Genomic DNA, 25,757 nt, shown 5'->3' with positions numbered 1-25,757 from the left:
TAACAAAAATATAGTTCTGTTTTTTTTTTTACCCCTCAAACTAGGGTAACCTAATCAAGGCAAAAAAATTAAGAAATGGCTTACTGTTAAGCACAACACTTGTACAGTACTACAAAATGCACTGTCACTAACAAAGACATTAGCGGCATGCAGAAGTGTCACCTTCAGAAACAAAATAATACAATAAAATAACTGCTAAAAGGCATTTACATGTGGGGAAAGGAGAGAGAAAAAGCTCACGATCCAGGACTGTCTGATAGTTTTGGAGTCTATTTATCCACATTTTTAATGGGAGCAGGCACATAAAATGGCTCTGAACCATCAGCTGCTGTGTTAATTGCAGTTCATAGAAAGAGTTCTTCCTTTCCAGAGAACTTCAAGCTCAATGAAATAAAAAAAAAATGGAAAACCACTTAATTCCCCCCAAACAAAAAGTTTAATCCCACGAAGTTAAAAAGAAGGAAAAAAAAAAAAAAAAGAAAAAAAAAGGAGAAACAAAACAACAGAACAAAAAATAAAGAAAAAAGAAAAACTTGTATAAGGCTTTCTGCTGCATACAGCTTTTAAATGGTGCCAACAAATGTTTTTGCATTCACACCAATTGCTGGTTTTGAAATCGTACTCTCCAAAAGATACTTGTGCAGATCAATCCAATATGCCAGTTGGGTAGTCTGTCTTTCCAAAGGGCCTACCTTCTCATGTAGGATCCGTTAAGAGACTGTTTAGACATGCCTGTATTCATGTAGCCATGATGCCCCGGAGGAGTGTACATCATGTTACTGTGGGGTGCTGTCTGCATTGGTTGCTGTGCATATGGCTGGGTTCCCATCATTCCCATCTGCATCTGCATAGGGTACTGGGGTGTTTGATTCATATACCCATGATTACTGTGATATCCACTATTCATCATTGGCTGGGACATACTATAACCATTCATAGCATTAAGGGTATTCATATTCATGTTCACTGAATTAACATTATAAGCTGGGGCTGGCATCAAATTTACACTCATGTTCATACCACGCTGCATTGTTAAGGTCCGCGTGGGCCCTTGCATGGCCACAGTCTGTGAAGTACGCCCATAGATTTGTGGCTGATGGGCTGCAGCAGCAGGTGGCAGTGGCGTGGATTTGGTTCTCACAGAAACGTGACTTTTGCTGGCCATCTGAGTCTGCAGTCTTTGGGTGTGGGATATTCCAATATTCGATGAAGCCATATTACGCTGCAAAAGGGGAGGTGGTAAATTCATGGGAGGAGGAGTAAGGTTGGGGGGAGGGGTCATCGTAGCCTGTGCTTGGGGTCCTCCAGGAACAGCATGTGGAGACTGAGAAAGCTGAACAAGCCCTGTATTACTTAAGGGGGTTGACAAAGAGGCACTGTTTGCATAGGAAGTTACAGCAGCTGAATGGCTGTAAGGCAAAGAATGATCCATAAGCGTGTTAGTTAACTGTTGCAGTTTGGCAAGGCTGAAGGTGGCAGATGGCTGTGAGTAATGCCCCGCTCCAAATTCACTCTGCCCCATTCTTTCATATAATCCAATGTTGGCATTGCCAGTCTCGGGGATTTCAGTTAACTGCATAGGTGGTGTAAAATTAGTGGCCATGCTGCACTGGGATAACTGTTGGTTGCTGCTTGGAGGCCTTTCAACAACACAACCTTGGGGAGATTTTACATTACAAGTGGGAGGAGAATTGATGTTTGTTTGCATCATACTGCAGCTTCCATTAATGCTAGACATCTGCTGTGTCACTGCACAGCTACTCTGTGTTAGGTTACTAGATGTGAGGCTACTGTATGAGCAACTGTTTTGAGAAGAGTTGTTTCCACAGATACTACTACCCATTGTAGAATCATAACTGCTTGGGTTTTCATAGTTTTCTGTTGTGCTCTCAATGCTCCCTAAGTCACTAAATCCACTATCCACAACTTGTTGCGAATGATCAGAAACTGAGGGAACATCCATCATTGGGCTGGTCTCCATGTTCTGTAGAGACGGCACAGAAATGGCACTTTGATCTGGGCTGATCTGAGCATAGCTGTTCTCTAAAGGAGCAACATTTGGACTATTAACAGAACGAACTGACTGGCTGGGATGAGAGTGCACAGATGAAACTGGACTACTGTGGTCAGACTGCTGACAATCATCCAGTGTGGTCATTTGGGGACTTTGGTCATTATGGGTATAGTTTTGCAAGCTTCTACAGGCCTCTTGAGTCTCTGCACAGTCCTGAAATGTATCTTCGTGTTCACTTGATTCTTGGGTTAGAGACTGTACTGCTTGAACTGTCTCTGAATCAATCTCCATGGTCTCAGTACTCTCTCCTTTGAAATCGGAATGTAATTCTTCACCAGCTTTTTGGTCCTGGTTGTTATCTGTATGATCATCATCAGATTCAGGCACTGGGTCTGAATCTGTAGCAAGTTCTTTCTGGTCACTTTCACACTCATCGGCTGCAAGGTCAACACCACAATCCATTAAGTCCTCCTGATTTGAATTACCAGTTTGAACATTTACGTCTAAAAAAGATTGCTGTGTTTCCAGCATTTCTTTGAAAGCTTCACCAGGCAATTCCTCTTTCTCCACTTCTGATGAACCCATGTGGCTATCGTCTTCATCATCTGCATCATGATCCTCATTGTGAGATGGTTCTTCATCCTCTTCCTCCTCCTCCTCCTCCTGATCATCCAAATGCACTGACTCCTCTTTTTGCAGAAACACCTCTTCTGCCTTCTCTTTTTCTTCATCTTTTGAATTGATTCCACCTTCTTCTACATTGCTTTCTTCTTCCCCAGCTTTCATTGTATCATCTTCTTGTTTTTCAAAGGGTTCACTGGGTGGATGCAGAGGTTCAGGTTCTACCTCTTTTACCTCACCATCTGGTGGTGGTAATACTTCAACAGGCTCTTTAATCACTTCCTCTGTAACAGCACTAACTGAGCAGGATTTGTCTTCAACTACTTCCTTTTGTTCCTCCACCAACACCTGATAGTCAGGCTCCATAGGAGTCTCGGGTGGAGTGTATAAGTTAAGCTTAAAGCCAGGTTTTCTTTCTTTGCTTTGCCTCCATTTAGATGGACCGCGCTTAACTCCTTTGGGCCAACCTTGCTTACTCTTTAAAGGTTCAAGATTGTCTTTAGTGCTCTCTTCCAACACAGCTACATCCTCTGTATTATCTTTGGGAGGCAATAGAGACAAAAGAAAAGTCTTAGCTTGCACAAACTAAACAGTATTTCAAACATAAAGCCAAAAGTAATTTATAAACTCAAAACATATTAAGAAACTCTGGAACAAGAGGCATAAGCAGATCTCAAACCACAATAGAATGACATAATATCTACAGCTTAAACACACACAGATATGTAAAGTGTTCTTGTTCAGTGGCCTTTTGACAGGGACTAGGAGAACCACCATTTAAACACTAGAAGAATTCCAGAGATTTAAGTCACTTGTAAACTAAATCCTAGTATCTCTTCATGAGCAGCATATCATGACACAGCTCATAGTACATGACAAATGCAAAAGATAATTAAACACAGAGTGCATCTGAATACTAAATCAATCCACTGATTATAAAAACAAAAAAACCAAAATCAAACCCTTCCCAAACACACTCATTCTTTTTCTCTCTTCCCAAATACACCAGAAAAAGGGAGAATTCTCAGAATATAACATGCTATGCTTGGGAGTGTAATGGCTTCATCAATATTCCTTTGCCAACTTCTGCCTCTCACTGTAGTGTTGTAACACTCCGACAGTCAATTAATGTGATGACATTGTTCATGGACAGACACACAGTATCAGTCTAGTTAAAGAAGTGCAAATCTGACCACTGGGACATAGCTGGAACACTCTGAATTTGCTACTATTAGTTTAACTAACTCATTTCTTTCGAGAAGCAGGAAAAAGTGCTAATATTCTAATGTACCTGTGCACTGGTTTGGAACAACACCAACATTTGTAAGCATGGTTGCTCTAGCACACAAAAAAGCTGTTTAAAATACAAATCAGTGTAGGATCCCTCCACTGAGGATTGCAACGATTAAACTTCCCATGCAATTACGAAAATACTAAAATAGTACCCACTGGCTTCTTAGAGAAAATATACAGATCTGAGAATCCAGCCATTCATTCTGGAATTAAAACTTATAAGCGTAACTTGAGAGCCAGGAGGCCAGGGGATGAGTGTATGTTCAGAACAGCTCATTAGTAGTGTCACTCTCCATCCACTACCTTTTCTGCCAGGAAATATCCCTGAACTCAAACTAGATAAGCAGCTTTGTAAGAACATAATTTTAACTACCTCTTTCTTTTGTGGACAAAAAAAGATAGGGACCCTAGTGCTGAGACCATAGTATGCCTAATGTAGCAGACACTTCATTGAATTACCAACAATACTGAATCAAAAGATATTTTGTGTAAATCAAATCTCACTCTTGCTTGTATCCCTTACTAAGGATACAAAACCAGTATGGGACAACATTCCAGTGATACCCCCTGCTATGTTGAGCATTAAATGCCCTGCTGTAGGGACATAAAAGTTGCTTCTGGCAACGTGACAAGGACTGCAGTGCTCAAGACTAAAAATCACTTGTTTCCTGAACACAAAAAAACAGATTATAATATTAATGGGTCCGGAATAACAGTAGAAGTAAACACAATCAAACCAATACATTGCAAATCTGAAGCCACCACCTGAATTCTAATGAACTACATGGAAGTAATGGCTCCAGTAGCACCTCTAAGCACGAAGCATTAAGACCATATGATTTTAAGATCAAAATGGCTAAATTAAAAATGGCTAAAAAGATCTCATTAAAAGATTTTCAGATTTTCCAGATTTATGACAAAAATAAACACTTCCTTTGAAGGTCACCAATTGAATTATGTGAAGATATAAGAAAACTTTCAGCTTACTTGTACAATTGTCATCACTCCTGTAACAACAAGTATCTTTCTCCTCCTTGCTCTGCTCTTCCTCCTCGTCCTTCTCCTGTTTCTGCTGCCCAGGCTGATACTCAAAAGCTTTTCTAATCACAGGCTTCAAGTCATCATCTTCCCCATCCATACGCTCTTCATCCGAGTTATCAAATGGCTCATTCAACACCTCTGTTGTTTCAGAAATTGTCTCTGTTGTAACACTGCTATTAATCCTTCTGCGTTTACGCCCCCTTTTCTTTTTCAGTATGAAAGGTCTCTGAAAAATAATTCCACAAATATAACTCTTTCTACATTCCTGTTTGTTAATTGACTCTGGGCATAAATAAATACATTTTTGTAAAGTGAGCTCACAATAATCTGTTTACTGATTCAAAAAAAAAATCTTACATAGACAGATTCTAAAGGTGAAATGTAAAATAGGTATGCATGTATACATGCACACAACCTTTCTGTAGGCAAAAATTAATACTAGAATTTTCTTCATACAGTAGTGACTTTTACCTTCTTCTGTCAAATATTCATAGCAGTATTACCTAAATTGTACTTATATGTTTTTCTACTGTAGATATAGAATTGCCCAACAACCTTCATGTATCAAAGTTTATACTTCTACATTTCTGGTTTCTGCTATTTTAGAAGTATGTATACAGAAAAATAGATAAGAGCAAAGGAAGCGAACCTCAAGCTTCACACTGGTCTCAACAATACACTAAAAAAATCCTCTAGTTGTCTGCTGTAAAGAAAAAAACCCTGTTCAACAGTTTATATTTCTACTATTATGCATTCTCTCAGATTTATAGTAACTTTTAAGTTTGCTCATCTAAAGTATAGAGAAAGGGGACACTCCAGTTCCCTAATTCTCACCAGACATGTAAACACATGCCAGTGCTTTAAAATTTTGGGATGCTTAGCTTACTAATTTAAACCATTCAAGAAGCTGATTTTTCAATGAAATTAAGACTTAATAAATACTGCAGTAACCAGAATTTAGAAGAATATGGGTAGAAAAAACCCCAACACAACCCAACCAAAACCCCTTTTAATACTATTTGCTTCTAAAAAACAGGAATTCTCCTTTAAGGAGTTCCTGTATTAAAAGCAACAAGATGACAAACCCCACAAGCTGGCCTCCATCTTAAAATGAATAAAGGAATAACCATTAAAATATTGAACCACTACCAGTGCCAAACAGCAGAGGGCAATCACTATTTTAAGAATTAACAGGAAATTCTGATTTTGTGTCACTAGTATTTTACAGTTCTGTGAAAAATCAAAAAGATAAAAGAATGGCTTGAGAGGAAAAACCAGAAGATGGGAGTTGTTCAGTGTCCAAACAATACAGAACAGATTACAACAGTCTAATAAATGTTCATAAAAGACCAGATTGTTATTTCAATGATAACTGATTGAAGTAAGAGATAAATGACTTGAAACCAAACCACTGAAGTAACACACCTTTCTTTTTATGGCCAGGGACTGTGGCTTTGTCAGCCGGGGAGGTGAATTCTGCTGACTCTCATCCCCGCCGTCCTCCTCACTGCTCTCCTTCGACTGCTCTGTGGATTGCCCTCGCTCCCCCACCACTGCCACACTTTCCGGAGATCGCAAATATTTATTTTTAGATTGTACTTTTGCAGGTGATTGCCTACTATTACTTCTCGTGGAGAATATTTCTTGCTCTTCCTTTTCCCAGCAGCTAGCTTGTTCCATCAGACGCTCAGCCTGAAGGGTTGAGGTTAAAATAACAGGTCACTGAAACAGCATTTACTTAACCATATCTGTTACATTCAGCTAAAGAGTTACAATAAGTCAACCCTGATTAGCACTGCTGGCTAACCTAGCAACAACATTTCAGCTGAATCATCTAGTAGCTCCTTTACAACAGTTAGGATAACAAACCAAAGAAGATTGCATTTCATGGGATATTTAGCACTATTAATGATGCAGTGAATTGATTTAAGTCCTTTAGCACTACATTACATGCCCACTGACTGGATCACTTTGAGCAAGTTCATAACACAAAGAATCGATTGACACTGCAGCCCCTGAGCTCTGCACCAAATTTGATCTGATTACATGCTCTTCGGCTACCTCAAGAGTGATAAATACAGCTCCATGACAAGTGAGTCAATGTTTTAAGTTTTCATATTCATTCCCAAAGAGTTACCATGTCTCGCTGCACAGCCTCCAAAAACTGTGCATTACAATAGTATCAGTATCCTCTACCATTAAGCAGTGGTCAAAGTTAAAACTGCTCCAGTTTAAGACAGCCTAATGCTGAATATTCAAAGTTATGAAATCCAAAGGAAGGGAAATTCAGCATAAGAACTTGCTGCTATTACCTCCTTTTCTGCTTCTCTCTCTTCTTCAGAAACTGCAGCATTGGAAACTAACAAAGGAGTCCATCTCAAGCTTTCAGGATCTACTTCATTGATACGTGGATTCGCTTTCAGTTTCTCCATATGACTTGAAATCAGCTTTTCCCTTCTAATAATTACAAATCTACAATCCAATAAACAGTAATTTATTTTAGAAAGTGATCTCCCCAATCAACCTTCCTAGAGTTTAAATACTTCTGCACAATAAAAAATAGATGGGTAACTAAATGGATATATGAAACTGCAAATATCAGCTGACACACATAGGTAACATGCTTATACTACTGTCTGTTTACTAGGAGGAAGTGATGAAACAGAAGTAGATGAAGTGAAAGCTCAGTACTAAACATCACCAGGGCAACAGAGAGGAACGTAAAGGTTGTATAATTGACTACTCTAAATCATGCAGGAGGCTTAGTGTTGGCACTTCAGTAACTGGCAGAACAATTTCCAATTTTAATATGACACATAAGCGTAAATAGAAAACACTGTGGATCATCAAGTAAAGAGCAAGAAAATCATTAATATTACAACTGAAGATGGCAGCTAACTGGACAAGAAAGCACGTTAAAGGTTTTCTAACAATGCATAAACATATAACTTAGTCCTATGCCGATGCAGTAGAAAACAACTCATGAAGTAGCTAATGAAATGAAGTAGCATATCAAAAGTAGGTGAAGACTAACATAAAGCACACTATGCTAATATACTAGCACATATCTCGCCAGAGTCCCCTGTTACAAAGAACTATATAATTCAGGAAAAAAAAAAAAAAAAAAAAAAAAAAAAAAGTGTTTTTTAGCAAGGCTTTCAAATGCTGTAAAAATCAGGTAGGTTAAATGACAATATTGCTTTCCACTGAGAGAATGCTTACCAAAAAAAAAAAAAAAAAAAAAAAAGTAGTAATTAAAAACCAGGTGAACCCTTTTCACAGAATTGTGACAAGTTTCTACTTTGTTACATGTGAGAAAAATTAACCAAGTGTAGGAAATCATAAAAAGCCATACCCAATTCCCAAGGTTAGTCTAGCAGGAATTTCAATGATAGATAAGATTTCTTTTCCTGGCTCAGTCACTGACCTTTTAGATACCTTTAGCCAGGTTAGTTCATGTCCCTGTCTGAGCTTTACTACCTGTGAAAAAAACCCTAACCTTGTTCATAAAGTACTCTTTAATTCTATAGATGAAAGAACATTAATTTTCCAGTGGGGTGTCAGTATTCAGGGTCTGTAGTAATTTGTGACAGGGTAGAAGCTGCACATAAGGAATCCTGGATTCTACCTTAAAATGCATTTATCCCATCAGGCTGTCCATAAATAAACACCCCAGAAAGTTAAGGATTCAATGCAGTGACAGCACTCCTCTTACTACTACTCGCGTAACACCATCCTGGTAAGCCAACCTCCTTTCTGAACACTTGCATTTTTACTAGTTCAAAACTTCCTAGCTTTGAATACTAGTATGGGTGCACAAGAAAATTACTGAAGCTGAGCTATTCCTGATACTCATTTTTTTGGCAATCCACTGTCTGCAAGGCAGTTTTGCTTATTATAAAGTTTCTGTGATTGGAATAACCAGTAAGAATTACTAAGCTCTTCAGAAACACAAATACCATGGAAAGTCATTTATGGCATTTTATAAAAAAGAGCCCAAACAACAAAAATACCACATTTAAAATGTGTAGTATCACTCAAGATCATTAAGAATTGAGATATTTACAAAACAGGCAATCAGCTTCCCAGTGCACTAACACTGATCGTAACATTAGAAACTTGCATTCCCAGTACCTTGGGCAGGAGGACTTCATGTAGAGCTGATCAAATCCCATGGCTTGTGTGAATTTGGTCATGATTGAAAAAGAGGATGTTTAGAGAGAGACTGCCACCCACAAACTCAGATTTTTCCCTCACTGGTATTCAGAGTAAGATTATTTGCAAACAAGATTTGAGAAATGTACTTACGGAAGATGATACTGAATGAAACAGAACTCTTCACTGAAAATACTTCAAGCTGGCTGCACCCTTCTAATAACCATTAACATGAAAGAGGTTCCAAAAAACCCCACCATTTGTATAGGGAGAAAAACTCTTTATGTGAAACCCCATTAATTAGCAAGACCTGGCTGTACTCACTTCTTCAGTAAGATGGTTATCATTCACATTAAAGTTTACACAGACATTTTTCACATCAAACATTTTCTAAGTAGAGAAAATGACTCTTTGGTCTCAGTATTTCCAATTTTTTTTATTTTTTATTTTTTTTAAGCAAGATTCACTGACCTATCTTCTCTTTTATCTATCATGCTATGTTGCTGTAGGGTTGTGGCAATATCATGCGGGCACATTCCAGTAGCTCGACTCATTCCTTTGATGCTGATTTGTTTTTCATGGTGGCAGTTAAGGTATTCTAATATGACACTTTTCCAATAAGCCAAGTATGAGAGACGACCCAGATCAGACAATGGCTTTTCAGGGGATCCTGCTTGACCCTCTCTTCTAGAAAGTAAATAGCCTATAAGGAAAAGAAACAGAATACCTTATTGAGATAACAAAATCAAGGAATTTTATCTACCCCTTAAGAAAGTTGGTATTAATAGAAAGATCATCATGACTGATTACATTATTGGCAACTCTTCGAATTGAAGAAAGTCTGTCCATGAAAGAGATTGGTTTTCATCATTATAGCATCATCGAAAAAGATTAAATCCTTCTAGGAGACTCAGATCTCCTAGAATCAAACATTAACCATACGCACCCCCCCCCCTCCTTAATCACAAGGAGAAAAGAAAAAAGCCAACACATTTCAGAACCGGTCTCATCATACATGATCTCATTTAGAACTACAACTGTCTGGCCTTCTGAGGAACTTTTACACCTGAGTTACATTTTTGAAGCCAAGAATTTTCAAAAGAATCTCAAGAGGAAGTGTAATGAGTAATATCATTTAAGTTGTCTTTCTTCAAGAAGCCCCGGGTGATGTAAGTTTTAGATTAAACAGTTAGTTGTTGCATTTCAGAGGTAACACATAATTCACAAGTTGAATTACCAGGAGAGTTACTTAGAAGAAATAATCAAAAAATAATCTCCCTTAATGTTTAAGAACAGTCACATAATTCCAATTTGCAGTCTTCAAAACCAGTATCCAATCAGCTACTATAAAACACAACATGCTCATTTTATAGTCTATGTATAAGTCCCTTTTAACTCTCTTCAGCTTTAAGAAACTTCTACAATTTAAAGAACGCCACACCTGCCTGGTGATAACAGAAGTCTCATATTTGCCACCATTAAAACTAATTCAAGCATAAACCCCCACAATTAATAAAATGTGATGCTTTCACAGTAGTTCATCCCTCCCTCCATGATACATATTCTGCACTTTACAAACACTACCAAAACATGGCCTTAAACACCAGGCTTATAAAATGCTTATTCCAACATGAGCATGGACATCATGCTTATGAAATTACATTACTCAACATCATTTGGAATCCACCAACATGTACAGTTCTTTTGCCTTCCAATATTCTCAAATACTTCTTTTTTAAGTTGTAATTCCTCTTTTTATTTTTTCAAAGATCATTTTAACATATATCTAGTACAACCACATCCCATTTGCTAAATAAATCCTCCTGACTTCTTTACAAAGTTTCTTCTAATTAGGTTAGCTGTAAATTAAAAACATACGATTAACATCCAGCTTTGAGTGAAGCAGTAGCTGTTCCCTTATTCTGCTGTATGCTCTACCATATACAAACTGTGCACACTCATACATCTGTTTTCTCAAACATATAAAAATATGAAATGCATGCATACATACATGTATATTTACTCAGCCTCAAAAAATGGTCTTCCCATTTTCAGGGGCAATGCAAAAGGTCCATAACAGAATTTGAAAAGAATTACATGCAGTGATCATCATACTCTAACTTCCAGATTGTATAAAGATGTTTACAGAGGAAAGCAGACATCCTACTACATTTCTAGCAGTCAGTAATAACCTAGATACTGACGCGTTCCCTATCTATTATCATGACTTATGATAAAATTGTCAGATTCTTCGGGAGGAATACCATCCCATGTCTGCCTACTTCTACACAGCACATAGATGCCTACATATAACCTTGTCTACATCAGCATGGTACCACCGGAAACTCAGCAAGTAAATTTATTCTGGTTTACAGAACAAACACTACCTTAAAACTAAAGGAAGGTGTTTTACCATGTGAAGTTGCAGCATATTAAGGTTTTCTATAACTAGATGATACATCTTAGTACTACATGTAACTGTTGCCAACAGAAAAAAAACCCAAAACAAACTTCACATTCAAAACCATGTTGCATACTGAATAGCTTTAAAGGAATTTTATTACTTCCAACAGTGCAAAAGGAGACCTATAGCGTATAGCCTATTCTGCATGATTTTAGGCAAAACTTCACCTGTACCAAGAAAGAATTTTGAAATAGCTTGTTTACGACACATAGCAGTAGGTTTCATACGAGGACATCAATGCCAAACTGCAGCAGTTCAAGTAGTGATAGAAGTCTCAAAACAAGAGAGAGAGAATAACTTGCATTTTTAAAATAAATTGACAAGAACTTACAGCTGCTCCAAGTAACTTTACAGTTTAACCTACCAACTTCACACTGAAGGGAACTTGTTCACAAAGTGTTTGTAGGCTGTTTGCAAGACCTGCATTTCATTCTTGATTTTCATTACACTTTATAACCAGTTGGACAAGAACCTTCTTCCTCCACTTCCATTTTCCTCATGCGTAACAGGGCTGCAACTGTACTTTCTCGTATATGTCATACAACGCTTCGTAAGAAACCATATATTAGAGTTCGAAATCATTAGTTAGGCAACCACAAGTAGCTTTATAGTTCTACTAGTATATCCCTGCTCATTGGATCTTACCAATGGCTGGGAACTTTGAGATTAGTTTCTTAGCAGTCATTTTCTTGTATTTTACTCTACATTAAAGCAGTGAAACTTAACCTACATGGCAATAATATCTGTCTGTATTCTTCAATCATTCTACAATATACCTATGCTTATCCAAGATACATTCTATAGGATCAAAAATATAAAGCAGAAGTAACAGTCTCAGTTACATGTAGTGAGCACTGACTGGAAAGCTTCTCTTAAGAGATTCTGTGATTTGAATGACATCCATTAAATTAAACTTACCAAAGAGACGCCAAATAATTGATCTAAGTTGCAGGTAAATAAAAAACACTGATCTTGGTTTCTTGTGTATCTATCCTGAAGCATCTGAAATGAGTACAATATGCCCCTGTTAAATACATACCCCCAGCGTCATTGTGTCTACCTAATCTAAGTAATGGATAGCCACAAAGTGGAAACTTGAACTTTCTTAAACTATAACCCCTGATATCAGACTATGGACAAGACCAACATTCAGAGGACAAAAGAGAGCTCCTCCCCACCCAGCCCGCAAGAGTAAGCAAGTCAGACTGCAAGTTACACACACACACACAAACAAAACAAACAAAGAAAAAAAAAGAACAAAAAACCACTAAAAAAAACCAAAACAAATAATCCCCACCAAAACACACAAAAAACCCCAACAAACAAGAAAAACCCCAAACCCCCAACAACAACAAAAAAAAAACCCCAACCAGCTCCCCACAAAATATAAAACCTAATCTAGAAGAACAATGAGTTGTCTATCTGGAAATGTGAGCGATACTATCTCAAAATTCAACAGCCAAATACTGCGAATGATTTTTATTTCTTGCATTCTCTCCAGACTTCATAGTGAAGCAACATACCACATGCAATTTACAGCCTTTGATTTCTGTCATGCAAACCTCCTCAGAACCACTAAGGTTTTATTATATTCAAGATTTAAAACAATTAGAAGAAATTCAATCAGAGAACTGTATGACGCATATATTTTATGCCTCCAATAAAAATTAGGAGATAATCAGACACTAAAACATAAAGAGGCTAAATTGACCAGTATCTTGCAATTTCAATCTACGTCATCCCGAATATGTAACTTCCCTGAAATAGCTACAGCATGGTCCACAATGCTGTAGCTCATGTGAGCACTTACATGAAAACAAAAACTTTAATACAGCTGTGTCAGTCTCCAGAAACTTTCAGTTAATTACTTATACTTTTATGTTCAGTTCTGTCTCTTAAAACAAATGAAACAGCATGAGAACAGAGGTCTGTCTTGATAGTATACCCCGTTCTGTCAGTGGCAAACAGAAAGGAAAAAATATGCAATGGATAGACTAAAACAGGCAACCATCTTGTGACACTCACATGTCAACAGAATTAGTCTGGCTCTGGCCAAATAAACGGAACCCACCAGATGTGTATCCTCCTCACACCATTTGGCATTTTCTAAGAAGTTGGTATGACTGGTAAGTATCATTGTCTTCTACAAGCAGCACAGAGTTCATCTTCTTCCTCCATGCACTGCATTTACCTATGTGCTTCCTAGTACAAGCCTTTATTGTCATGTCCTCTAATATACCTGGTACTGATGCGAGACGAACTGACTTGTATCTCCTTAGCTCTCCCCTAAAAATCTAAAAATCAGGATCATATCATCCCCTTTTCAGTTCTGTGGCACAAAAGCAGTTTTATGCATACATGTCATAAACTGCCATAAGCTGCTATTTAAGTCTCCAAATCCCCAAGACACATCCCTCTTCCCCTGCCTTACATACTTCTAAATTTCACTACCTTAGCTTTCTAATATTAACCATAAATCACACCAGAGTTTTAAATTCAGCAGATACAATTCAGCTTGAGACGGCTGAATGGAATTTTATTACCTATTGAAGAAATAAAGACTTGTCCCTTTGCTTTGAACACTGTAGCAAAGGCAGCTCTCAAAGCTGTAAGATGACAGATGAAGATTACATAGAGGGCACTGGCATAGGAAGGAGCCAATGAAGACACCAAATAATTAACTGGTATACTAAGAAAGACCAAGTGAACAAACTAGAATTGACAGAAAGAAGTCAAATGAAGTTTGAAGATACTCTTTAAGGACTCACCTGCATCTGTGTGCTCCCTATACATGCTTTATATAGTACAGAAATGAAAAAATCAATTTATCATTTCATTTCTGATGAATGGTCAAAGAAAAGAGTTCTAGCTAAAAAAAAAAGTTCTGTTTCTTTGAGTATGTTTAAGACTGACTACAATCATTACAAAGCCATCAGGTTTTCAAGTCAGTCAAGTAACTTAACCTGATTCAAGTAAACCACAAAACCAAAAATCACACTCCTGTCCTCCCTTCCCTCCAGCCCATTTGTGACCTGGATGTCGGTGTCTGAATTACACTTGCTTGTGTGCATGCAAGAGAGCGTGGCTGCACTGTGGCTCAGTTACACTGTGGCATACATACTGCTCAGGACTAAACAAACACTTCCATTAACGGTTCCCTATTCACCTGAGAAACTGGAGAACTTAGCCAATATGAAGGTTTTAAACAAGTGTTTTTGTTGTAATTATATTTACTATTCCTATTAAGAAAAAAAACAACAACTTTACAACCTGGAATAATCCTACAAATGCCGTAATTTATATTAAATGCAAAGATTACTTTGTTCAGTTTGAGTAATCAATCATCAGTTGGTTGGCATCCACATTTTGAAAAACGAAGAACTGTAGCAGATTAGGTTCTAAGAAGGTTATAATGAGGGCTATATTTGGCTTGTAAAATTAAGTGTATTGTCCTCTTTTTATGAGATTATCACAACATCTCTTGCAATCTCCACTGGGCAATATAATCATACCTTTCACTGAAAATTCAACATAGCCAAAATACAATCCACCCAGAGCCTCCTGAGGCAGTTTCAAAGCAATCTACTCCAAAAGATGCCAGCAGCTGAACCTAGTATCATTTTCTGTGTTCTCCTATCTGCATCAGACAGATCAACCTCACCACACACAACACTGCTGATCTAAGCCAACTCCTCCACTCCCTGAACGTCATCGCTTACAGGTAAGGCAAGGTTCCTTGAAAAGAGCACCACAAAAGCACTTCATTCTTGTGAGGGCATCATGTATGATGTTTAACTACTGTTCTGAAAACTGAGTGCATTTTATTCAGCAGAAACAGATGGAATCGGAAAAAATGTGCCTGAATGGCAAATAAGAGTACTGAATCTCATTCTGTACTTCAACAAGTACTCACAGAATGCAGTTTGTTTCTCCTATGCCACTAGCAACAAATTCACGTATTTGTTTTTCACTTACGCAAGTTAAAAATTAAAACAGTCTTCACAGCGGACCCTGAATGTAGGGATTCATGAGTTGTATGTTCCAGCTACAACACATATTTTTGTTTGCTACAGAAAGCTGGAAATAATAGATTACACTGGAAAGGTTAAAAGAAATTTATCAGAGTCTGTGATCTAAGAAACAGTTTTATGTATCAATCACAAAGCACTGGAGACAAAACACAGTTCTGATCCTATTTAAGAAACCATGTTCAATATCACTTCCTAGAAAATCAGTAATACTAATGTCTCCAAAAAAGAAAGTTAAAAATACTACTGAAGAATGTCTGTATGTTCCTGTAACAGAGACAGAACTCATTTCACAAAAAACGAAAAAAAAAAAACCACCCAAGACCCCAAAAAAACCCACCAAACAAAAAAAGCAAAAACAAACACCCCACCCCCAGCAAAAAAAACCAAAACCAAACAACAAAAATCAAAACAACACAAAAAAAAACCAAAACAAAACCAAAACCAGACAGAAGACAAATATCATAAACCTAGGGTGTGTCCTACCAGGGTATTCCAGAGTTCTCATCTTGGATCACTCTATAGCTGCTCCAGAGAAGACAGGTCTTAACTCAAATTTTGCAACTCAAACTTTGATCTTCACTAGTTTTTTAATCATCTAGAGCTTCACTGTTTTTTTAATCATCTAGAGATGAGATTGGATTTCATCTTAAAGAAAAGCTTCAGACAAATGCAGGCTGTTTTGGTTTTTTTCCAAAACCAGAACCACATTGGTGGTAGTTTAATGCAAGAAAATAAGTAGAGCTTTAATTCTTCACAGCAAATACTCATTATAAAAGAGAGATGTTTACATTCTGTTTCAACCCTATCCATTCACAGAATTATTAACAAACAGAACACACAAAGCTTTCACAGGAGCAACTCTTACAGACCACAAGAACTGTGTAGAAAACGCAATGTAGCAGAGGTCCTGGATGAGAATAATGCTGAAGAATCTTTCATTAGCAACCCTGCCACTATAACCTACTAGACTTTGAAGAAGAGTGGACTTGGTAAATAAGAAATCAGCATGAAACCTCTATTCAGCAGGGTTTCATCAAGACAGTTTCCTCTTGTACTTTTTAGGCTATCACTTTCCAAGCTTCTTAGCAAAACTGCTTGATCATCATAATGGTATCTTGCTTCAAGGAGGAAACTTTATTGTGAATCTTTACTTCATTCACATGGAAGAAAAAGACTCTCCAACTTTTTAAAATACAAAGGATCAAAATTTAAGAGAAGTATCACTGCAAAAGCATTAATTTACTGCTCATGTATTAAAATACCCAAGAAACAGACAACACTATTATCAAATCTGAATAACCTTCCAATATTTTTTAAACTCAAAATGTCAGACATTATGCTTGTAATAGGTAATGACTGAGAACCAGGGTGGAGAATAAACCATATGAAGGATCAATTCCAAATTTATTAACCTTGGCTTCCAAAATTAAGTTTCTTTTGCCACTGTAATTTGCCTCACAGCAAAACACAAAAGCAAATCTACATGTTTCCAAACTTACCCAAGCCTTGCCTGCATAGAAAGCCCATTTTAAAAAACAGGTTTCAACTCACAAAAAGGAATGACATAGCTTAGACTAACTGTCAGGTTGCGAGCTCCGAGAGTCCCAAAACAGCCACTGAGCTCCTACAACATACAGCATGTCATAATAAGGTAAACTATCACCAGCTTCTGGTTGTCTATGAGACATCATCTGTATGTACTGGTATTCAGCAGCTGAGCAGTAAATGGCTTAACTGCCTGTGAATCAAGGACAAGACAGACACGAAAGACAGAAGCAGTGCTGCCATTTCAAGGGACATACTTGCTCTCTAGTCATGCACTAAGGCCACTGCAATCAAATTAATTTGAACAGCTATACAGAATTGCTGTCAAGGTCCAACTAAACTCCATTTTATCTTTCTGGACCTATTGAGCTTTACTAACAATAGTTTTACATCACGGATTACATAAAAAAGCTTGAAGAACGCTGCCAGTGTAGAGTAAAACATCACCGAGTCCAGTTCAAAATGTGCCTGTGCAACACAGGACTTAAATAACAGCTTGCTGACAGTGCTTTACTTGAAAACTTCCAAAAGTTTACTTCCAAAGCAAGTTCTCCTACCATGAGCTAATCTAATGCTAACAGCAAAAGTTTCAGGTTTTCTATTGTTACTAAAAAGTGAAAAAATTAGTATAAACAAGTATGGGACTCCATGAATTGGTAAGATAGACAACTGTAAGGAACTTCAAGAGGAAAGTATGTCTCCTATTATTTAGGATTCATCTTAGAAAGCACTTTCATGATCTTGTAACCAGACAAAGGTTGGGGAAAGTTCAACACCTTCATGGGTCTTTTTTTGTAGTAAAATTGTAGTTGCATTTTTGTCAATTTTAAACACTATTCTCCTATCAGGAAGTACTGTACCTAGCATGAATATGCTCTCTAAGCTATATATGCTCACAGCTGTTTAAATAACAGATGACAAACTCAAAAGGTATTTCAATTAATCACTTGTCCAGAGTAATTGCATAATAAATAGGAACATTTGGACCTTAAATGTATGGTGCACTTCTGCACCAGCTATATAGGTTAACTGCATTACAATAATACATGCAATTAAGCATTTAGATCATATTAGTTATTCACCTCACCATGTTATGCACTTCAGCAGTCTGCAAGGAAGTCCACTGATCTAGTCTATCTGTCAGTGAAGTCAGATCAAAAATTAACCAGAGCTGCTGGAAGGCAGCAAAAGGATTGGAACAGTGTACTGATGTCATATAAACAGCAGTCAAACAGGAGCAGGTTTTAGTCTACTGATCTTTCCCCAGTCTTAGACTGAACATAGCCTTCACAGCAGAAGTCCATTGAGAAACATACATCTTGCATCAGAAATAGGAGAAAATAAGAGTATGCTAGCATTCTGGCCTTCAGTCTGATATATAAGAACTTTTCCTCATGTATTGTGTAATTTAAACCTGTCAATCTCAGGTTCATAGTTATGCATGCACATCATAGCCACACATATAAATGTTTATATACACTTCCACACATAGCAACAGTATCCCAACACCACTGAAGTAACTCACACAGAAGACAGGATCAAGTTACTTATGAAAAGCTTTCCAGATACACACTTTTAAGATACCAATGCACTGCTGAAACCCTGAGCAAACAAGAAAGCTGCAACAGACTACTGCCACAAGTTGGAAACAGCTTGAAATCTGCTTCTGAGGCCCCTAGTCATAATTTCTGAAAGTCGTAAGCAATAGATTGTGCTCAAAAGATTGGCCTTAAGTAATCAGCACTGTTCAACTCTGATTTATATTTTGTTAATATTTGTGTCATAATAAAAACAGTGAGAATTTAACCAGGACAAAAGCAGCAACCTGTAAACTATCTCCCCATGACAGGTTCTGAGTTCTTCTCAGTCACTTTAAGGGCCCACCCCCACAAATGCATTACCAGAATTGGACACATAGAATCAAGCATTTCTGCATTAAACACTGTTTTGTCTGAAACCTAACAAAGTACAGTAAGTCCCTTAGTAATGGAAAGGAAGCACTTTTAAGTTTTTTACAATGTTCTGTATCAAACCAGAGATCTGAAAGAACAGCAAGTGCTAGTAACTTTTTATAATACACTAGTATCTAAAGTGAAGATTTCCCTCAAACCAGCAGGTCAAGTTATCCTAAGAGACTTCCTTTCATCTTACAAAACACCAAATACTTTGTTTTGAAATTACATGAACAAGTTGTGAAGACACAGGTTCAAAAGGGTAGTTAGAAAAATCAAAACAGCCGAGTATTCAGACAAGACAGCTCAATGCAGTTGGGTCAACTCAGCATTCCAAGTTCAGAGGTATGACCATGAGTGGAAGGAAGAAATAGTTAAGGTTAAAACGTGAGCTTATTAAGACTTAAGATTCCTAAAATGGTAATTCATGTTACCATTTTTTCCATGACTATTCTGTGTGCCTCTGAACTGTTCTTAGCTATGTCAATGCGAGGAAGGTCAAAGACAGAGGACCTGAAATAGGTGTTAGTACCCTCTTTGAAAGCATTTTTAAGGCAGCTTCAAAGGACCCCAATGCCAAGATCCACACAAACACTATTAAAAAAAAAAAAAAAAAAAATAAGAAAGACTAGCTGTAACTTGAGATGCTTAGATCAGTGAACAACCCGCTACATTCTCCTTTCCTCTTTTGTCTGGTTAAAGAAAAGCTTTCTTTGTGATGAACAGAGTAAGCCAAAGACTCTCTCATTATTGTTACAAGAAATAATGCCAGCTCTCATTCCTCTCCACATCCTCAAGTAAACTCAACACAGGGGGCCCAAACCCTTTCGTTCCTTTATAGAAAGCTTCACAGAAGAGGTTAGGGCTAAACAAATGCCCTTCATGAAGGGAAGGAAAGGTAAAGATGACTGCATTACAGTCAGACCAACAAAAGGCACCCTTTGAGTGAATTAATTGTCTAACACTTATTTTACCTGTGCCAGTTGCCAGTAAACCCCTTGAGTGGAGGTTCTGTGTACGAAGTGGACTACTTATGAGTGGAGTGAAAGCATAAGCAAGAAAAAAGGACTTCAAGTACCCTCGCATGCACAGAGGGCATCAGACCTGACTACCAGTTGAATGAATAAATTTGTCAGTAGGTTAAGTAGTTTAGAAAATCATTAACAAGGCTCAACTGTTCTCGATTTTATAAGCAATATCTGAAGTTATTACCTAAAACTACATTTTTTAATTATTAAATGACACTGAACAGTAAACTGTTTATACAACTGTAGCTGTTGAATGAATTTAAGGACTGTCATTACCTTTTCATGTTTTGTGTTGACAGCACATGAATACTGTTGTTAAAAATACATCAAATGTGCTCATTAGAAAGCACTACCTGTCTGCTTTCTTACCAGCTTTATGTACTCCTACAAGACTCAATTGACAAGACAGGAAGATGGACCGAGGAGGCTATGCCTAATATAAAAAAGTAAACTGAATATGTCCACAACTTTTAAATGGCACCAAGGTCAACCAGCACAGACAACTGACATCCATACCTTTAAGCTGCAACTCTCAGCTAGAGTGTTAACCTGGTTGTTAATGTAACTCTCCCAGACTCATGGCTCAGGAAGATTGTTATCACACTTGGAAAGTGACAGATACCCTGGACCAAAACCGTATGAACGATGGATTTGACAATTTCGGAGTAGATAACCAAGTTCCAGAACCCAAGAGCTTTTTCTATCATTGTTTTTTTCATACCTACAAAACACAGCCTAGTAGTACCAAAGAATGCAAACAAAAGCAAAATAGGAAGTCAAAACGCACATCTAGGACATCTCTGCAGATACTGTATTTGCTCAGGTAAGTGGTCATGACACAGCCTGTGAGACAGTAGAAGATGCAAACTGCATTGCTTATGTGAGCAGCAAAACATTACTGCTGTTCATCTGCTGTACTAAAGCATGCTGTTTAGTTAACCAAGATCTAGAAGAAGGAACCAACAGATGAAGGCAGTTACTAGGGAATCTTACAGTGACACCTCGTTAGCTAGCAGATAGAGAAACTCCATGACAAAGAATGTGCACATTAACTACCAAGCACCGAACACAAAAATCCATCTATCACACATACTACATGAAGCTAAGCCAAAGACATGGCAACCTGCTAAAGATCTAGTGTTAATGAGAACAGCAGTAAACAAGCAAAAAAACAACAGACTTCCACCCCCCCCCCAATTAGGTGCATGACCCAAGCGATGGCACTGAAAAAAAACCCAATCCATTAATTAAGAAACCCACAAGGTTATCTCACGGAGGAGATGTCTCACTGTGCCTCAACAGGGCGACAGGCTACAAAATACTCATTCTGTCCACTGACTTGCTGCAACAGAACTACACTCTGCAGTCAAAAGTAGTAATTTCTGATCATTAAAGATGCACTACTTAATTAAAATCTGTTTTCAGCCATCAGTTTTCAGCAGATGGCCTCTCCTGTTCACTAATGCCCTATAAAGACAGCTTTGTCCAACAAACACTTGCTTTCATTGTTACCATGTTTGGCCTTGCCTTTTAGCTGTTTTCAATGCTATCTGAAATAAAGATGCTCTTCAGTCAAAAGTCTTAGCTTCTGTATCTGAAGTGACATGCTTGCTTTCTTTGCAGTTCTGATAAATGCACAGTGTCTTCAAGCTATATAAAAGTGATGCCAAGAAATCCCAAGAGGCTGATTTTCTTGGAATAATCTTGAGTCAACTAAGCTTGATTCAAAATCCATCTATATTCTCCCCTCAACTAAATCTCAGCTTGACAGAATGCTCCTTATTAGTTATTTAGAAAAGGCCGAACTCATGCCTTCAGGTCAGCAACATAATCAATCATCAAGAAAAGAACATAAAATAAGCAGCAGCATTTAGGCTCCCTCAGAAATTCACAGCTCTCACAGACAGACACTTTCAACTCCCTCTTAAAGAAAAAAAGAAGAGAAAGAAGGCAGGTAATTCAACCTTTCATTTGGACACAATACATCTGTAAACACATCAACAAAAAAGACCAGAAGATCGACCTAGTCAGTAAAAGAAAAAAAACAAAACCAACCAACCCACAATGATTCAAATAGGGGCTACCAAAGGTAATAAATGACACAAACCTCTTTTATACTGGTCCTTAAATTCATGATGTTGACTTGAGAACGCATTTTTCCAACATACCCTATTTAAACTATGCTGTTCCTCTCCCCCCTCAGCCTCTCTCACTCTCTGTTGTTTGCCACACCCTCAGCAATAACAAAATGGTTCTTTCAGGTTTGTAATGTGAGAAAGAGAATGCTGAAATGCTCTTGGTTAAAATAAATCTTATCTTTATAAAAATAAATAAAAAAATAGTAATAGTGTCCCACTTCATCTGTATCTCAATTCTGTTTATAGACCATAGCAAAGTATAACTGTAAACAACTGTTTTTTGGAAGTGTATTTATTCCTAGATTGTATTTCTGCTATATTTCAGTATTTGTCCCAGCAAACTGTAAAACACCATAACACCACAATTTGGAAAAGAACAGTGTGAGGACTATATACAGAAAGAGTTCATCATTCCACAGACACCATAATTCTTTAAATATTATTTCTACTTCTCATCCATATTTGATTACAGTACTTATACATGGAAGAAAATCCTTCTGATGTTCTCAATTTCCCCCCCCTCCCCAAATATTACTTTCTGGCCAATTCATCATTTTTCATGACCAAATTAAGGTATTTAGATTATCAATTCTACATAAACACATATCAAAGAAGTAGATCCAACCACCTGCAGCCCAATGCAGCTTGGGCCTAGCTCAGAACAGCAGGCAGGTAAGCAGTGGTTCCCAGCAGTTCCATAAGCATACCAAAACTTAGATACAATACATGTAAACACCTCTGATCTTTCTTAATACACTTCCTCCATCACTACAGCATCCACCTCCCCAGTTCCCAGTCTACTTTTATTTTCCAGGAGTTGATTTATGAATTAGTATAAAGAACACAAGTTCTTCTCAAGGCAAGGTCTGTGTCTTGCTTCCAGCTGAATGCAGTTTCAAATCAGTTACCCCCTCTTCTCCTCCCTTCCCTGCTACCTTTTACTACAAGGCAAATCTACACAGCTACTTAACACAAGTCAAGGCTGCACAGCAAAAAAATTGTGTGAATTCATCATAACGAAGAAGGGAACTGTATGTCTTTTCATTAACTTCTGTCTTCTTTTGCCCTTTTAGTGTTTCTGCTGTCATTGTTCTTATGTTCAAGTATTCTTTAAAGAAGAAGCAATACCATTTCTACACTGTAATGCCTTGCTCATTTGCCTCATTCCAGCTTCCTACCAAAAATGAAAGCCTTTCAGGAAAGAAAATGAGTCACCTTTTCCAAGGCTCTTCCTTCACCGATACAACACTTGCTCAGAGCCACTGTAAAAAACTCAAGCAGCATTTTTGCTCTATTCCACCACTTAACTGCAACACGTTTATTGTATTTTAAAAAAGTTACTCATCTTCAACACAGGGATGACATTTTCTCAAATACTGGTATCATCTATCAGCCATATGTTGCCCTAAATGACAGCCCACATGTTAGTCCATTACTGGTGTTAAGTTTTGTTCAACTTCATTTTTTTTGGATGACTGCACAAACATGGTGCTTCACAAAAAGTCATTGCTTTCAGGTTTTCAGAAAGAAGTGATCTATTTGCTGTTAAAGCAGAAAGCCTAGAAACACCACTGCAGGAACCAGACAAGAGATATGAAATCAATCTTTTGGCACAGCAACATTTCCAAATCATCTTAATATACCAAAGCAGCACAAAGCCAGAGTTGAAGATAGAACTAGAAGAGCAGCTCACTGTCCAAAGTGGAACCAGCTATGGAAATCTCAACCCTGACTCCTGAAGACAGTACAAAAACCCAAGACAGAATCAGTTAGGTTGGAAAAGACCTTTAAGATCATCAAGTCCAGCAATTACCTTGGGAGTGCCACTAAACCATGTCACTGAGGGCCTCAGCTACACAATTTGTGAACTCCTCTGGGGTCAGTGATTCCACCACTTCCCTGGGCAGCCCATTCCAATGCCTGACCACCCTTTTGGTGAAGAAATTTTTCTTAACGTCCAGTCTAAACGTCCCCTGCTGCGGCTTGAGGCTGCTACCTCTTGTCTTATAGTCCATAGTAAAGGACACGAGTGAGAAAACTAGGCTCAAAATTGTCTAAATGGAATTCTTATTTTCAATCAAAAATACCCTTTTGTTTGTATCAGAAGGCAGAGCTTTTAAAGTACTGGAACCATTAGGAAGCTTGACATAATTAGTTGAGCCTGTAATAGAAAATGCTGTTTGAATTGAGCATATAAAGAAATAAGCAGTTTTATTTTTGAACAATACACATGTCTTTTCTTCAAGCTTAGCAGAAACCAAAACTTCTTCTCTCTCACAGAAAAACTGATTTTACATGCTAGACCAGCCCTTTACCAAACTTGTAGTGAGAACAAAATTGCACTGAAGACCAGAAGAAAAATCTTATACTCTTCACGGTCTCCTTGAACTGTGTCCTATGTTTCAAACCATGCAGTTTTTTTAGCTTGGTTCAAAACTGTCTCAAAACTGCTGGCAATAAGAATTAAAAAAAACCACTGTCCTCTTTCTCATAAATACAGGTTTATGTTACACATGCCTGTGGGCCAGCTTTTGTGCCTAAAGTAATTCTCTGGACTCAATCCACAACGCTTACCACTTCGGCGTAACTGAGCCCTAAGCAATTAAGATCTTCCACGTTTCCACAGAGAGATGCAGATGTTCTGAAACAAGTGCAAACTGGAAAGAATTCAAGAATGCACTTTATAAAGGTATCCATCCTTTGTTTGCCTATTCACTGCCCCATCATTGTCCCTTACTTCTCATTGAAAGCACATACAGGATTACATCTCTCCTAACTTCCCACCCGTTTTTAGCACAGAATATTTCACCAGTTCAGCTTTTGCGCACAAAAGCCCCATAAATCATTGTATGTGGACAAGTGATTGTAGGAATTTGCACTGCAGAAGACAGGACTAGAACTGAGAGAAAAGAAACAGGCTTCAATTCCAGATATTCAATCAAGTTCTTCAAAGCTGTAAATGGCAAATGAACAGCTCACCCCACCAAACCTTGTTCATAGGCCTTTGCCAAGTCATTTCCTATTGAGGAGCCATGTAGGCTAATGAATGTTGCCATGAACTTAACTGAGCAAGAAAGTGTATCTCTCTCTCTCTCAGTCACCAATTTATAAATATTGGTAATGATACTGCCCCCCTTTATAAACTGCTCTGGTGCTTACTCATGAAAAGCATTTAGGAGGAAAGACGAAGCTTTTCATTAACAGTTTACTTGTAGAGACAATTTTTATTCCTCTCATCCCTTGGAAACTTGCCTTCCCTGGTGTTATACATTAGCTGCTGCTCAAGTGCTGCTACTGATGGTACTCTACTGCTTCTGCAAATTAGAACTTGGAAGATTTACTCACCTGTTTGAATAGAAAAAATACGTAACTAAGAAACAGACACCAGATTTGGGGAAAGGAGCAAGTAAGTTCATTTAACAGAGCCTCTTTTCCTACACCAGAGTACAACTTTGATTCTTCCACGGCCAGTCTT

At 37.8% G+C, this 25,757-nt stretch overlaps 1 protein-coding gene across 1 annotated transcript in view; it reads right to left on the bottom strand.

Moving 5' to 3' along the window:
* Positions 1 to 326: 326 nt before the first annotated feature.
* KAT6B (K(lysine) acetyltransferase 6B) overlaps positions 327 to 25,757 on the bottom strand; it is a gene marked incomplete at its 5' end in the record, with an annotated part of 46,871 nt that continues 21,440 nt past the window's right edge. Inside the window, 5 exons of the mRNA XM_010014271.1 lie at positions 327 to 3,174; positions 4,916 to 5,195; positions 6,395 to 6,661; positions 7,282 to 7,441; positions 9,596 to 9,827. Coding sequence (XP_010012573.1) covers positions 689 to 3,174; positions 4,916 to 5,195; positions 6,395 to 6,661; positions 7,282 to 7,441; positions 9,596 to 9,827 — 3,425 coding nt within the window. The remainder of the gene's footprint in view (positions 3,175 to 4,915; positions 5,196 to 6,394; positions 6,662 to 7,281; positions 7,442 to 9,595; positions 9,828 to 25,757) is intronic.

Source organism: Nestor notabilis, unplaced genomic scaffold (assembly GCF_000696875.1).
Source record: "Nestor notabilis isolate BGI_N333 unplaced genomic scaffold, ASM69687v1 scaffold11085, whole genome shotgun sequence".
In the NCBI taxonomy this organism is placed as follows: Eukaryota; Metazoa; Chordata; class Aves; order Psittaciformes; family Psittacidae; genus Nestor; species Nestor notabilis.
The sequence above is the reverse complement of the archived record's forward strand: the minus strand, read 5'-3'. Positions and strand labels throughout refer to the sequence as shown.